Source organism: Ammodytes marinus (assembly GCF_949987685.1).
Source record: "Ammodytes marinus genome assembly, chromosome: 5".
NCBI lineage: Eukaryota > Metazoa > Chordata > Actinopteri > Uranoscopiformes > Ammodytidae > Ammodytes > Ammodytes marinus.
The window spans coordinates 28,372,657-28,389,329 of NC_137234.1; the positions used below are offsets into that span (position 1 = coordinate 28,372,657).

Below are 16,673 nucleotides of genomic sequence, written 5' to 3' on the forward strand. Positions count from 1 at the left end.
GTCATCTAAAATATTTTAGTCTTAGTCTAGTCTAGTCTACTAAATATAAGCAGATTTTAGTTTGACTAAATCTACAGCGGACTTCGTCGACTAAGTGTTTTTCTTAATTGAATGGTATTAAGGTTTGAATATGCAATACAGCCACAGATTTAATGGTTGTAAAACAAAACATGTATTCTATTTCATTAGTAATAATCTCACATAAAATCAGTGTACCTGACTGGATAGGGGGAAGGGGGGGCTTTAAGAGCCTGTGCCCGGGGGCCCATTATCTCATGATCTGTCTATGAACCAACTGGATTCCACAATCTTTTTTCTTTTTGCGGGGAGCATGCACAAGCATTATTTATAAAATAAAGAAAATATTTTAAAAAAGTGGGGGGCCCCACACTAGGTCTTGAAACGGGCCCCGAGATCGCTAAGGCCGCCTCTGGGCAGCAGCACGCAGTTGAGGTGCTGATAAATTTGAGCAACTGCGCCTTCCTTTAAGCAACACTGCTGCCGCTGTGTGTGTTCGGACTTCTTTTGCATCAAAGCCTTTAAGATAATACAATTAGAGGTTTTAATTGAACGCTGTCCATGCGTCGGAGTTGATTGTAACTTAAAAACAGAAACTAACGGACGGAGGCGGCAGTTTCACATGGCTCTGTGTACTCAAACTCGAGACAGAGCCTACTACAAACAGATCGCGGAACTTAGCCGTTCCCCTAGACATCGTTAACGGGCAGGATATCCCTGACTATAATTTTTGTCCATCATACCGCAGAGTTTTTCAGCACAGCGGCTCACTCCACCCGCTCACACCTGCGCGGTCTCCCGTCGATTTTCACCGACACAGGGTTGAATTCGCTGCTTTGCACTGATTGGATTTCTTCCCAACTTGTCCCACAAAAAGAGTAGTTCTGATTGGATCTCTTCTCCATTCGTCCCGCCCTAACAGTTTCGTCTAGTTCCTATTCGTAGACTATAGTGTCAGTTAAATTAGTCTCAGTCTTCGTAATCACATCTGCCTTTTTATTTAGTTTTTATTTAGTTTACGTCCGTGAAAAAGGTTCGTAGACGAATATTTTTCGTCATAGTCTTAGTCTACGAAATTAACACTGACACACACACATACACACATTCGCACACACACACACACACACACACACACACACACACACACACACACACACACACACACACACACACACACACAAGTTATAGTAATTGGGTAAGGAGAGAGGGATGGCAAGTTAGTATAGTAACAGGGCAGGGTTAAAGGTGCTGTAAGTGGAATGGTTCTTTTAGCTAACTTCCTGTCAGTTACTGCAGTTAGCAGTCCCCTCGCTCGTCCCTACGTCACCACATTAATGCACTGCGGTCTTCAAGCAGCGAGTTATCTAGCATCATCTCAGATCCATAAGTGTGATAAAACATGATAAAAACCATCAAAACAGACATTGGGAAGGAGTTTTACCTGCTCCGCCATTGTAGGCGCATAAACATTCACCCATCTGTTGCTCTGGCGTGCACTGGCAGTGAGACCATTAGTGAGACGGGTGTCGGTTTGTTATTGTTCTCTCTTGTGATTGGATAAAAATTTCGGGATCCTCCAATAAGATTAATTGCCGATTACATGCAGAGCAGCTGACTAAGAGATCGGCTTTATGAAACGCGCACATTATGTAAGTGATCACTGTATGAATAAAGAGCGATTTAACACTTATATTAACATAAATAAACCGCTTACTTCACCTTTAAGGGTGAGGGGACATTTGGGGGTTACGAGAAATATGATAAGTATAATTTGACTGTTTGGGGGAAATAAGTACATTTAGTTCTCGGGGTGAGGTAGCACTGAGAGAGAATTGAGTCTGGGTTTGGAGACTTCAAGACATTAGAAATTAACTTCACCTCTCAATGATCTATTTAGTACTAAATGAAAGGTTGGTAAATGGTAAATGGACTAAACTTATTTAGCGCTTTTTAGCCAATTTTCTCAACCCCAAAGCACTTTACATTTCTTACCACATTCACCCATTCACACACACACTTATACACCGGGGAGCTTGGGAGTATGCTCATCCAGTTTACATGTGTTTTGTAGATCTGGAGAAGGCGTATGACCGGGTTCCCTGGGAGATACTGTGGGGGGTGCTGCGGGAGTATGGGGTGAGGGGGTCCCTTCTCAGGGCCGTCCAATCTCTGTACACTCAAAGCGAGAGCTGTGTCCGCGTTCTCGGTAGCAAGTCGGACTCGTTTTCGGTGGGGGTTGGCCTCCGCCAGGGCTGCGCTTTATCACCAATCCTGTTTGTGATATTCATGGACAGGATATCAAGGCGTAGTCGTGGTGGGGAGGGGTTGCAGTTCGGTGGGCTGAGGATTTCATCTCTGCTGTTTGCGGATGATGTGGTTCTGATGGCATCATCGGTCTGTGACCTTCAGCTCTCACTGGATCTAGCTGGGTATAGGAGCCAGAGTGACCCTGGGATTCTAATCCTCAGCTGTACAGTATATATATATATATATATATATATATATATATATATATATATATATATATATATATATTCAAGTTATTTCTATCTGGTCTAAACAATTTGCTTTCATACCTTGCGAAAGATGTTGAAGATGTTGTTAGATCTTTTCTTCTCGGCCTTGGTGTTGGTTCAGTGGGGGTCTCACTTTGTCAGACTTTGGACTGATGGCACATGTATACCTAGATGAGTGATATTCCCTCATTTGCTGCGCTGAAACCTGGTGGACTTTAGGTCTCAAACATCCACCTGGCAAGCAGCTCCACCAGTGTGACTGCCTCTGGTCGACCTGTGTGGCGTTTTGATGGTTGGACAATCGCTCAAATTCTCTGTGGAAAAAGGACGTTGTCTGCTTCCATGTAATGCCCTCAGCCTTTCTGTGTTGTTTCAGTGCCTGTGGTGGTGGTGGTGAAAGGCTGCTAAAGGATAGCACCTCTTCAGAAGTCAGGTCCTCTCCCTCACTATCCACTACTGAAAGAGGCTCAGGGCTTAAGACTGCTCTTTCGGCAGCTCTGTTGTCCTCAATTGAAGCCTTAGGAGACATCTCTGCTTCAATGGATGTCTCCAAAATGTCCTCCAGATTTTGGTGTTGGATTCCGTTGACCTCGGAAGTTTCCACTTTATCTCCCATGCATTGGCTGTTTGTAACCGGGCCAATACAGATCCGTGTAGTCTCAAACAGCATCTGAATATAGTGAAGAGAGAATTAACAACCATTAAGCAATGTTTAAAAAAATATATTAATATATTATAGGTGCACTATGTAACTTTGGGTGTGTCAGAGAAGAGAGCATTTATTTTGATATATTCTCATAACCAAATAAACAAACATTGGATCCCTGGAACACTGTTTGAAGTTACGTAATACTATACTCACGTTACAATCCTCCTCTGAATCCGAATCCGAGTCCCAACCGGAAGGAGTGAGGACGGCCTCTTCGGTTCCACTGATTTCCTGGAAGTAAACGGTTTATTTTCTATGTGTAAATTTGTAATATATATACATATTATTTTAAGGTTTTTCTTTCACATTTTTTCTTTATTAGACATAGGTGGAGAGACAGGGTTGAAATGGGGCAGAGAGGGGAATGACATGCAGAGAACTGACCCGAGTCGGATAAGAACCCTCTAGGGGGACGCTCTAACCACTACACCACAAGTGCCCCCTGATGACATTTTTTTTTATACAGACTGAAATAAATGACTTTTTATACTATACTCACTTTACAATTCTCCTCTGAATCCGAATCCGAGTCCCAACCGGATGGAGTGAGGACGGCCTCCTCGGTTCCACTGATTTCCTGGAAGTAAGCGGTTTATTTTCTATGTGTATATTTGTAATATATATTTTCTTTAAGATTATTTTTTGGAATTTTTTTCTTTATTAGACATATTTGGTGAGACAGAGTTGAAATGGGGCAAACCCTCTAAGGGAAGGCTCTACCACTACACCACAAGCGGCCCAAATGAAAAATATTTGTATACAAACTGAAATAAATGACTACTATTAATACTATACTCACTTTACAATCCTCCTCTGTATGAATAGAAGAGCCGTCAGGGGAAAGAGTTGCGTCGACTTTTTCTGTCTGAGAATCCAAATCTAAGTCCAAACCTGACGGAGTGTAGACCGACTCTGGGATTCCACAGATTGCAGCCGTAGAAATGAGCTCACTCTCTTCCAGGTACTTCGAGAGTTCCTCGTCAAAATCGATTTTAGAACCCTGGAAGTAAACGGTTTATTTCTATGAGTGTGTTTCCTGATTGAAAAAAAAAACTGTTTAATACGGACTGAAATAAATGACTATTAATACTATACTCACTTTACAACCCTCCTCTGGTTGGGTAGACGAGCTGGTGAGGGACAAAGTTACGTCGACTAGGGCCGATTCCTGGAAGTAAACGGTTTATTTTCTATGTTTATTCCTGATGAAATATTTTTGGCATTTTTTCTTTATTAGACAGTATAGCGAGACATATTTGAAATGGGGCAAAGAGGGGAATGACATGCAGAGAACTGACCCGGGCTAGATTTGAACCCGGGTCTGCTGTGAAGAGGACTGAGACTCTAGGGGGTCACTCTAACCACAACACCACAAGCGCCCCTCATGGAAAATATGTTTGTACAGACAAATAAATGACTATTAAAACTATACTCACGTTACAATCCTCCTCTGTATGAATAGAAGAGCCGTCAGGGGACAGAGTTGGGTCAACTTTTTCTGAATCGGAAACTGAATCCGAATCCGAGTCCCAACCGGAAGTAATGGGGACAGACTCCTCAGTTCCACAAATTTCCTGGAAGTAAACAGTTTATTTTCTATGTGTATTCCTGATGGTCCTAGAGTAAAGAGCCAACCAGTCACCATGAGGTCGCTGTTTGGATCCCCACCATGTCTATCATTGTGTCCTTGAGCAAGGCAGTCTTATAGGGCCAGCGCTGTACTATGGCTGACCCTGTGCTCTGTCTGACCCCCTCCCAAGTGTGGTAACTTGAGAGGGGATATGCTCAAAGACAAGAAAAAAAAATAATACCTTCACCTAACGGTAAATGGACTAACTTATATATAAAGAATATAGCTGTATAGAAATAAATTACTAATAATTCTTTACTCACGTTCCAAACCTCCTCTGGTTGAATAGAAGAGCCGTCAGGGGAAAGAGTTGCTACAATTTTTTTTGATTGAGAATCCGAATCCAAGTTCCGACCAGAAGGAGTGTAGACTGACTCCGGGATCCCACAGATTGCAGCCATAGAAATGAGGTCACTCTCTTCAAGGTACTTTGAGAGTTCCTTCTCAAACTCAAGTTCCCACGCTGTTTTAGCACCCTGGTAGTAAACAATTTATGTCAAGTTAAATGAAGTTATCTTTATTATTATTCAATTTACACAAGGCTACTACATTGATATGCGTCTTTTCGCATATCCCCTCTCAAGTTACCACACTTCGAATGGGGTCAAAGCACAGGGTCAGCCATAGCAGCGCCCCTGGAGCAGTTTGGGGTTAAGTGTCTTGCTCAGGGATACAATGGTAGAGATGTTGGTGCACCATAGATGTAATAGCAGCCACCACTAGTTTTACTACTAACACCCCCCTGATGGTCTTCTTTTTTTTTTGCCGCTAAATGTAATTCCTCATCATCAGAGGAAAACATTTGTCTGTTTCGGAAATATTTAAAAGTTCCTCATAGCGACTTTAATTAACACACTTTACTTAAGTAAAAGTATAAATTACCTTAGTGTCGGTGTTGGTCGCATCCCCACTGGAGTTGACTGGGACCAGTACAGACAGGGGTGAAGGCAAGTATATAGACTTTTCTCTAATAGGCTTATATTTTTTTTTACTCCCAGTGAGTGTGGGTGTAAAATCGCCTTTTGCCTTTTTCATCAGGATGGTGGCAAGACGCTTCTCAGCTCTGAGCACCGACTTAGAATTGGCAGGCCTCTTGCTTTTCTTTCCCTTTGATGATGATTTTTCTCTCGTTTTCTGTGGGATTTCCGGTTTAGCTGGGTGTATAGGAGCCAGAGTGACCCTGGGATTCTGTCAGGAAAAAAGTTGAAAACTGTAAGATGTACTTTTCACACTTGATATGGCTAGATTGATCTGTCTGTCTGTCTGTCTGTCTGTCTGTCTGTCTGTCTCTCTCTCTCTCTCTCTCTCTCTCTCTCTCTCTCTCTCTCTATCTATCTATCTATCTATCTATCTATCTATCTATCTATCTATCTATCTATCTATCTATCTATCTATCTATCTATCTATCTATCTATCTATCTATCTATCTATCTATCTATCTATCTATCTATCTATCTATCTTTCTTGTTAGTTAGTTGATTAATACCGTACCTCTTCCAGCTGAGACATCTTCTACGTGTCATTGTTCTCTGATGTGTTGACTATTTTAACAATAGGGACGCCCTACCAACTGAGCTAAGGGCGCCTCCATAAACTCAATTTCTGAGAAATAACTAATAACTGTAGATCTAAAATCAGAGTAATGCAATAAAATCTACAATAATTCACTTTTATATTTAGTTTAGTTGGAGTAATAAGTAGTCTGAAATGAAAAAATACTTAAAAAAATACCAAAAATTCTTGTTAATCTAAAAGTAAATGTAGTTAGTTTGTTGATTGATACTGTAAATAAGTAATTAAGTAAAATGTATTTATATGGCGCTTTTCACAGGGTCACACAGTATTTTTTTTTTAAACCTGTAAAAAAATACTGTACCTTTGTCAGTTGAGGCATACTCAGCAGGTAATGGTTCCTCTTCAACACGCGTGTTCGTAATTGAGACATATTTGTTTTTGGTTTTTGTAGATAACTTGATAAGTTTAGGAGCTTGTGTTTTCCGCTGCTTACCAGTTGAGTGTCCAGGACTGAAATCAAGTTTTTTCTCCTCACAAAATGATGACATCTCAGAGTTCTATTCTTTCTCCTTAATGTGTGTATTCTAGAATATAAGTATTCTAATTTATGCAAATTATGTTATGTTTTAAAATGGCTGTTGTTCACACTTGTTTTATGTGTTCTAGAATAGGGGAAAAAAATGTCTTCCTATACTTGTGAGGACCTTCATTGACATAATGCATCCCCTACTAGCCCCTTACCCTAATCCCATAACCCACCCCACGTCCCCACCCCACCCCTAACCTTATTCTAACCATGAGCTTAAAACCAATTTTTCTAAAGGGATATAATGTGGAAAAACTCAAAACTTTTTCTGGATGTGTAGGCTACTCATATATTTGCCACTATTGATGTATCAACCATCTCATTTAACCTACAAGTCAGAGACGCAGAGACACATGCTTACACACACACACACACACACACACACACACACACACACACACACACACACACACACACACACACACACACACACACACACACACACACACACACATAGATATACACACACACAGAGGCCACTTAATGAGGTGGTTTACCTCAGTAGCGTTGTAATGAGGCATTGCCCCACCCACACTATCAACCATGGGCCCATTTTCATTTCATTTAACCTTTATTTATACTGGAGAGATCAATTGAGAGGTGACCTTCATTTACAATGATGTCGAGTCAAACAAATGCAAAGTATAAACAACAATACAAACACAATATACAACACGCTTTAAAGAGAAAAAAAAAACTATTAAAATATTTAGACAGATGTTGAATGGCTGCAATTAAAATTAAATGGGTGAAAGTACAATATGGCCTAATTAAAACAGTTACAGGTAGAGTTCGGCAGATTTAAGATAATATGTTTGAATTTCTTAAAGGATATGAAGGTATGTATTGTAATTTGTTGCTGTAAGTTGTTCCAGGAGTCGGGGGCACTGAAGCTAAAAGCTGTCTTTCCAAGCTCAGATCGGGCATGTGGGACATAAAGCATAAGCATGTCAGTGGAGCGGGTCTGATAAAGCCCATCTGAAATTTGCTGCATTTCTGTTAAATAACGGGAAAGCTTCCCGGTCAGGGCTTTATAAATAAAAATGTGCCAATGTGCAGATGGATGGATGGATGGATGGATGGATGGATGGATGGATAGATGGATAGATGGATAGATGGATAGATGGATAGATGGATAGATGGATAGATGGATAGATGGATAGATAGATAGATAGATAGATAGATAGATAGATAGATAGATAGATAGATAGATAGATAGATAGATAGATAGATAGATATACTGTAGATTGGTTGTGGTGTAAGCATGGTTGTGCACACACTAGACACATTATGGAGCTGTGTCCATATTTCTTTAGGTTTCTCAGATTTCTATTTTGGGTGCCTGGAGCCTATTTAAAGAGATCCCATGAGGAGCGCATTACTGTGTTGGAGTAATTGTCTGCTATGCACATGCCATGGGTGATGAAACATTGCCTGATCATTCTCCTCTGACCTCTGACATCAACAAGGCATTTTCGTCCACACAACTGTTGCTCACTGGATATTTTTTTCCTTTTTTAGACCATTCTCTGTAAACTCTAGAGATGGTTGTGCATGAAAATCCCAGTAGATCAGCAGTTTCTGAAATACTCAGACCAGCCCTTCTGGCACCATGAACCATGCCACGTTAAAAGTCACTAAAACCCCTTTCTTCCTCATTCTGTTGCTCGGTTTGAACTTCAACAAGTGGTCTTGACCATGTCTACATGCCTAAATGCATTGAATTGCTGACATGTGATTAGCTGATTAGTTATATGTGTTAACAAGAAATGGAACTGTTGTACCTAATGAAGTGGCAGGTGAGTGTAGTATATACTGTATATATTGTTTAAGTATTTTTTTTAAATTAACACACATTGTATGTACTTACATATAGTTAACCCATTGATGACGGCTGCTGCGCGATGCCACATTGGCTCTCCTGCCTGATGCTGCATCGCGCAGCATTATTACTTTATCTAATTTTCATGGCATTCCCAGCATAGAATGCACTGTCATTGGTTCAAATACACATGAGGTGGGTTTTGTTGATTTTTTTAAGACCACGTGACCACCCAAAAGTTGTGTGGTTTGCCGAAAATCACTTCAATCAAAAAAATAAAAAATAAAAAAATAAAACAAAATAATAAAAAAAATACGCCGGCTATGTCGGCGACGGAACAGTTAATGGCGTTTGGTGCGCAGAATCAAGGTCTACTATAGACTACTGACGAAAATCACACAACACATTGCATCTATTTATTAACAATATTTAATAATTTTCTAATTCATCTAATTTTGACGATTTTTAGAAATATGTGTTGGTTTGTAAGCGCTAAGGGAGCATGTTTAAATAAAACCTGTGAACCTTAACTTTTAAATGTATTTTATTTCATGTTTCTATGTGCTACACAGGCTTAGATAGGCTATTAAGGTTTTGGTAGACTTGACAATTCGTACTATTTTTTCAGAAAACCCTCTGGCATTAAGGACATGCATCCTAGATTGCCATAGTCATCAATGGGTTAAGTTCTATATGTTATTCCTATCCATACCAGAACCAATACCAATAATGTATCACAGACCAGACAGATGAAAACACAAGACGTTTTGTATTATTTGTGGAAAATGTATTGAGAAAAAAGTAAAAGGGAGTAATGACTGCACTTATGAAGCGCTTTGCTAGTCACAAACACACACACGCACGCACACACACGCATGCACACGCACGCACACGCACCTACACACAGACAAACGCAAACACATGCACGCACGCACGCACGCACGGACACACACACACACACGCACATACACACACAGACAAACGCAAACACATGCACGCACGCATGGACACACAAACACACACACGCACACACATACACACACACACACACACTAGCCTTACCTGGTTTTACAGGCAGAGGGCGCTCGTGCTCTCTCGAAACACCACTGTTACGGCCCAAATCAATCCTCCGTCTATTGTCTCAGTCTATTTAGTGGTGTGTGTTAACTGATTATATTATGCTGTCTTTTCGCAAAATGAATAATTGTTCTCCTCGAACCCTTGTATTCAAACATTACACTCCGCCCGACGGTACGACGCCGGGGTACAAAACCAAACGTACAGCCCGGCGCGTTTTGTTGACGCCATCACCAGCGAGCCACCAAAACAAAAACAACAACAGAACTCAGCTGTTCGGCAGCGAGCTAGCCGGCCTAGCTCCTGCAGTCGTTTTCTTTTACGTTTTTCTTTTCTTTTACATTATTGGATTTGGACGAGTTGCTTTACAGTTACTAATACGTTCCGTCATGAAGCTAAGTATATACAGCCCCTGAAACAATGCTGAGTAATTATGTTAAACTTTAAAGTCCTTTGTCTCATTCCTGCTAGCTTCTAGCAGGTTAGCTTTGGGAGTGAGGACGATAGAGAGACCAGCTCGAACCAAGGTAACGACACGACTTTTGTCCCTTTAACTGAGCAAAACAACCATACACACAGTAGCCCCCTTGTGTAGCTGGACGTATCTAAATGCAGTCCTCTTATTGAAAACTGTCAGCATCTATAACGGAGTTGCCAGAGGAGCTCGAGTCGTGTTACAAAGCGACGTGTCAGCTCGCTCAACGTAAAGTCAATTCCGTGAACTAAAAAAAGTGAGTAGCTAACGTTTAAGTTGCACTTTCTTTGTGAAAACCTTGTCTACACAGTTTTTTTTTTGTCATGGGCATAAAAACACTCCCAAGTGAGCGTTGGTCATGTGGTGTCGCCAAGTCCACGAACAAATGATGAGGACAGATCGGGACTGACACACCCAAAGCATACTACTATCTATAAACAAGTTACTAAACACAAGTACATGAATCCCATTTAGATAGCAGTAAGTGTGCATATGGATGACTACCGATAGGCTACTATTGTTTGTTTGTAGTGTGGTGTCACCTATTCACTTTTTTATTTGGCTGATTTAGTAGTTTTGCTGTTTTTTTTGTTTTATTAATTTCGTTGACTTGTTCGGTTTAACTGATAGGGTGATTTTATTGTAGTGTTTTTATTTGCTGTCCCTTTCTGTGTGGACCTCAGGAAGACTAGTGCCCACCTTGTAGAAGCTAATAGGGATCCAAATTAAGAATAAAGAAAATAAAGACGATACACCATCGGTGGACTGGAAATAGTCTCTTGTGAACTCCCCTGTTCATTGGAAAATAACAAGAGAGCGACTGAAATGTTCACACTGTAGAGCCTTTAAAGGGAAAAAAAGCCACCTATGTAATGAATGTACATACAGCTATGATATATTTGCATCTACGAGCCCAAACTCTGTGTTTGTGATCCTTTGAACTGGAGCCATAATATATTAAGATAAGTTTATACACCAAAGTAAAGTCCAAGCTAAACCCGACTTCAATCCACACTATGGTGTGAGAAGTTGGTGTTTGTATGGCCTATGCCTTATCTAATGAATATGTACCTATGTGGTCAGATCTTCGAAGATATAATCTCTCCACCTGGTCCTGGGTCTTCTCTGAGGCCTGCTCCCAGCTGGACGCTCCTGAAACACCTCCCTTAACCTTCAATCATCTTGTGTTATATTTTCCTTCCTTTATCTTCTTAAAGGCTTCGTCGGTGCCAGAGAGATTGATGGCAAAGCCGGACCACAAGACCACCCGGTGGAGATTCTTCTTCTGACCTCTACCATCAATGACCGCCAATATCATCGCCTCGTCCGTCATCATGTCTCCACGGAAACGACCCCTGGTCCCCGTGAGCAGCCGGCGGAAAGCGGCGGACGACCACTTCCCTTTCAACCTGCTGCCGGTGGAGTGCCAGCTGCACGTCCTGTCCTTCCTTAACGAGGTGGACAAATGTAGCTGCGCCCTGGTCTGCCTGAGCTGGAGCTGCCTGGTGCGCTCCTGGAAGCTGTGGCGCGTGGCGGACTATTCCCGCCGCGGGGTCTTCCACCTGGGCCAGGAGGGGCTGCTGGTGTCCAACCGCGAGTTTGAGAGGTGGAAGTCCTGGGTCCAGCACTACACCCACCACCTCATCTCGCGCAGGGCCAGCCTGCTCACGCTCAAGGCCAGCTTTGACCTGGGCGATCGCTGCAACAAGTGGAGCGAGCTGCTCAGTCGCCTGCTGGATAAAGTCCACTGCAGAGACCTCAGCCACTTGGACCTGAACTGGACCTTTACTCTGCTGGAACCGCTGGACCTCAAAGTCCACTCCAGCTCCAGCTCACACCAGGACAGCATCACAAAGATGGACCAGGTGACTTGTTTTTAACTGATTTTATTCTTAATCTAGAAATACAGTTTCATGGTTAACTGCCCCGTGTGGCATACACTTTCTGAATGGTGAAAGTACAGTGGTGGTAGGCAATGCTTTAAAGAAGGTCAAGCTCCTAAGAAGCTCCTATATGGTTCAAGGTCACTGCGACCTAACGTTTGCCAGGTCTGAAAAAACATAGTGAAAAGGATTTAGTGCATTTGGCCAACCTTAAATTTAGTACATTCCTGTTTATTCCCAAAATTCCCGTTAATTCGCATGGAAAGCTTCCAACTTTGAAAATTCACGGAATGTTGTAACCCTACTGCTACCTGACAATATCTAAGGTGGTATTATCCTTTGACCTCCAAAATCTGATAAGCTCATCTTTAAGTTGAAGTCAACCATTGTGCAAACTATGAAGAAAATCCATTTGTGCTTTTCTGACAAGTCTGATTGTCTGCCGCTTATCACAGCTGCACATCTGTTTCTTGGGGAACAGTAAAGAAGCAAGAGTCCTGGGATGCTAGCAAGGACACTGAGATTTATTGAGACAGCAGCATCCTGACATGTAATAGTTCACCACACTGTTGACAGAAGAGAGCAATGTTTATTTGTGTGTAAAAAGTCAGTTAGGGCAAAGTTTAACATCCATTTTTGTATTGTACAAAACATTTAAACAAATGAGAAGTGAGATACAAAGTTGCAGTAATAATTACGTCTGGGTATCGTTCACAAATGTTCCATATCGATACACATACCGATACCTTGACACTGATACTGGTTCTTGAATGTTATCTTTTTCCATAGCAATTTTATGAATAACGTTTTAACAAGATGACATTACTTACTACTACTGTGATTGTATTCTTTTAAAAGTGGCATTTTATCAATAAATAATAATAATTTTGATAATCCAACCGACTGCCTTCAGATTAGCAGAAATGCCTGATCTCCTGAGCCATTGCAATCCAACAATATACGAGCAAAAAGGAACAAAATGAGAACTAAAGAATGAATCAGTGCAAAATGTTTTCAGTGCAAAATGAAAAGGTCCCAGTCAGTATAGGCTAACTGATGACTGACTTTAAGGTCTTGGCACATCAAGCATGCTTATTGGCTCACTGACATCTATGAGATGTACCCCCTTAGGTATCGAAATTTGGTATTGAACCACAATACATTGTTCAATACTCGATGGTATGGAAGCATTTCTGTCTTTGCCAAATAAGTATTGATTTTCGATACCCAGCCCTATTAATAACGTTCTTGATAAAATCATTCCAGTCCCATTAATCTTGGCTAATTTAGTCACAAAAATGCAATCCATGTAATGTGTTCTCCATGAAACGATGCCTGTTATACGATCGTATCTCCAGGCAAATGGTTGATCTCTTTGATTTGCTTTTTACAGGTGACCAGTTTCCAGGAACTGCTGACCAAGCTCACCCACAGCTGCCCGCGTATCACCAAGATGCGCTCACACTTCGACTGGTCGGACATGTCTGTGTCGCTGCTCGCCCAGTTCCAGCAGCTCCGGGTCCTGGAGCTCAAATACTTCTGGGTCTTTAAAGGGGTGACTCCCTCCACACTGCAGACCCTCACCAAATCCCTGCCTAACCTCAAGTCCCTGACTCTACATATCCTGGTGCCACTGAGGAACTTGGGCATCTCCTACACTCTGGAGTCCCAGTCTCTGGAGTACCTGGACGTGTCTCCCAGCCGAGGCCTGGTCTTCTCCTGTCTGAAGCTCCCGGCCCTGCGTGAGCTCCGAGCCAAGAAGATCGTCCGTGGCATCACGCTGGACCGCAGGACCAGGCTGAGGATCCAGAGCCGCTGGCCCTGTCTCTACCACGTCCTCCGGGAGGGGACGCCCAAGCTCCAGGCCCTCAACAACGAGAGGCTGCTGCCCACCTGGAGGGGGGAGAGCTACGGGGAGCTGACCGCCATCCTGGGGCAGTCCTGTTACTGTGTTCAGCATCTCGACAGCTGGCTTTGGTAGCCAACTGTGAGACATTAACCGAATAGTCCAACAGTTTTTCATTTTAAGCTTGTTGCCTCACTCACGGGTTCAATACAAGCTGTGCGTGCATTTCTGAAGAATACATGGGCATTCGTCGCTAGTTATCTTAGCTCAAATACTGGTAGTCAATGGGACGTTTTAGCCGGTCTCCGCCGATAGTCAGAAGATAAACTTCACAAAATCACTAAATGGTCCCGTGCTTTTTGTGACTAGTTTATTTTCCATGTTTATGCCCAAACCATTGCAGATGTGCTTGTCAGTAGGTCAACAAAACAAAATGTCTCTGTTTACGAGTGGATGCATTAACACTGCACAGTTTACTCCCAATATGTAATTGATTCTAAAATGACATAAAGTCCACAAACTACAGAACGCAACATGAGGTGGTAATTAAACAATTCCCAACCAGCACCCAGGACTGTTTAGTGATGTTGTAAAGTTTATCTTCTGACTGCGGAATCAGGCTAATACTTCCCATTGACTTCCAGTATTTGTGTCAAGCTAATTATCGATAAGCAACTTTTGCCCATGTCTCCTTCAAACATGCACACACAGTTAAAGGAATGGTTTATGCGGCCTTGCCTTGAACCCGAGAATGAAGCAATAAGATAAAAATAAATTAAAAAATAATACTTTTCCTTCAAATAGAGCACATTCCATAGCTCATCATTGGTTGATGGACTTCTGAAGAAAGCTTTATATTGTTTTTACAAATAGCATTTTTGTCCCTATTTGAATGAACTGTACTCAGAGGGACACAGTAGTTATAGATTAGAAAAACTGAGACTGCAAGATGTTCCAACTCTTAAACAGGAAGCTGCTGTTCCACTTGGAAAAAACTTTCCTCGAATGATGAGACAATTATACACAGCGTTTCTACAACTCTTTTATTTAGTCTGATTGAACTGTGTTGTGCTTTCCTGGATTAATATTCAATGGAGCTATTTGCTGGAATAACGACAACATTAACTACAACTCTACCTGACCTAAGTGCGCATGGCCCATGCATTTCGAAAATAAGATTTAGTGACGGAGCTAAATGGCTACTTACAACCGAGCACGAGGGCTACTGTTGAGGTATAAAACGTAAACCATATGCCATAGTCAAGACAAAATCATTATATATTTGATTATAAAGTCTGAACTATACATTGAAAAAGTTGTTACATGCCATGTCCTGAAACATTTCAAGAAACAATGTACAATGCTATGAGAAAAAACACCTCATTTGCCAACAAGAAGAAACTCTTATATGTCCAGACTCCAGAGTAAAATCCAGAAGTTATTTTGAGAACGTTGTTGCTATGTAATGAGGGTGTAATGTCTAGAGTCATAATACTGTAAATGTCACTATTTGTGTAAGTTTAATTATTGATTTAATTCAGTTTTAAGTGTTTATCCTCTGAGACAGTTGCCTACTTTTCTCTTTGATGGGCACAGCTCTTAAATTACTCAAACAAAACAACAACATGAGGCAAGTAGAAATGGTACAGGACCAAAAAGCTTCAGAAAATGGATGGGTACTGACCCTGGGTCAGCAGGACCAAGTCCTCCCACACAGCCTCATACTGAACAAACGGAAAACCCTATCTGGTTCTGCACAGCCAATGTTAATCCAAGGCATTATTAAACTGTTGTAATCACAGCCTGTCAGGAATGCAGCACAGCTTAAGGAAGCTTCATTCCAGTGTTGGATTGCAACATTTATTTTCTTGATACCCCTTTATTGTTTTATTGTTAACGTCTGTGATTTTTTTTTAATCATATCTGTCTTTCTCCAAAAGCAGAGACGGAGAGAATGTAAGGACTTTACGAGGTTTTAAAACATTTAACCTGCCTGTCTTAAAATGAAGGAATTCATAGACTTGGAAACCTTTTTTGCACATTTCCATTGCTGTCATGGAGAGTCATTGTTCCTGCTCAAATCACTGCAGTAAACAGTTGAACACAATCCAGCTGTTGTGCTGTGCTGTGTTGTTCAGAACGTGTCTGTTTGAGACCACACATTTTGTATATGTTACACATATGTGAAGTTGTATTAGGGGCTGAGCAGCAAGGCTTAAAGGACCCCACTCAGGATTATTATTCCTAAAGGTACAAACACACTGCACTCCGCGGTGCGGCACCGCGTGATCATATTGGGTCATATTGTGTCCGCCGCCCGACCAGAGTAGCCTTCTCCTACTCTGGGGATATGCTGGCGCTGGTGCTAATCGGTGCTGAGACCACCAGTCTGCTGTGCTGATGGTGCTTTACCCAAGCTAACCGGTGCTAACTTGGTTCATAAAGCAAAACTGATAACTGTACACAGCAGGCAACAGACACACAGAACTTATGGGAGCAAACTGTGACTATTATGTTTTCATCCATCTTAATTTCCTCTGTCCGTCGTCTCGAAGTGAGTGACGTCGGGAGGAGCTCGACGCTGATTGGCTATCGC

General features: G+C 41.7%; 1 protein-coding gene across 1 annotated transcript; it reads left to right on the top strand.

Annotated features, from left to right (window-relative positions):
• Positions 1-10,316: 10,316 nt before the first annotated feature.
• Positions 10,317-16,010, top strand: LOC307251100 (uncharacterized protein). The gene is made up of 3 exons (XM_080028421.1): positions 10,317-10,604; positions 11,566-12,213; positions 13,625-16,010. The coding sequence occupies exons 2-3, from the start codon at positions 11,650-11,652 to the stop codon at positions 14,210-14,212; spliced, it is 1,152 nt and encodes a 383-aa protein (XP_079884547.1). The 5' UTR covers positions 10,317-10,604; positions 11,566-11,649; the 3' UTR covers positions 14,213-16,010.
• Positions 16,011-16,673: the final 663 nt, after the last annotated feature.

Excerpts from the sequence above, each read along its gene's own strand:
- LOC307251100 (XM_080028421.1), top strand. The coding sequence starts at position 11,650 with ATGACCGCCAATATCATCGCCTCGTCCGTCATCATGTCTCCACGGAAA. Across the intron at positions 12,214-13,624 it reads GCATCACAAAGATGGACCAG|GTGACCAGTTTCCAGGAACT; the intron begins GTGACTTGTTTT and ends TGCTTTTTACAG.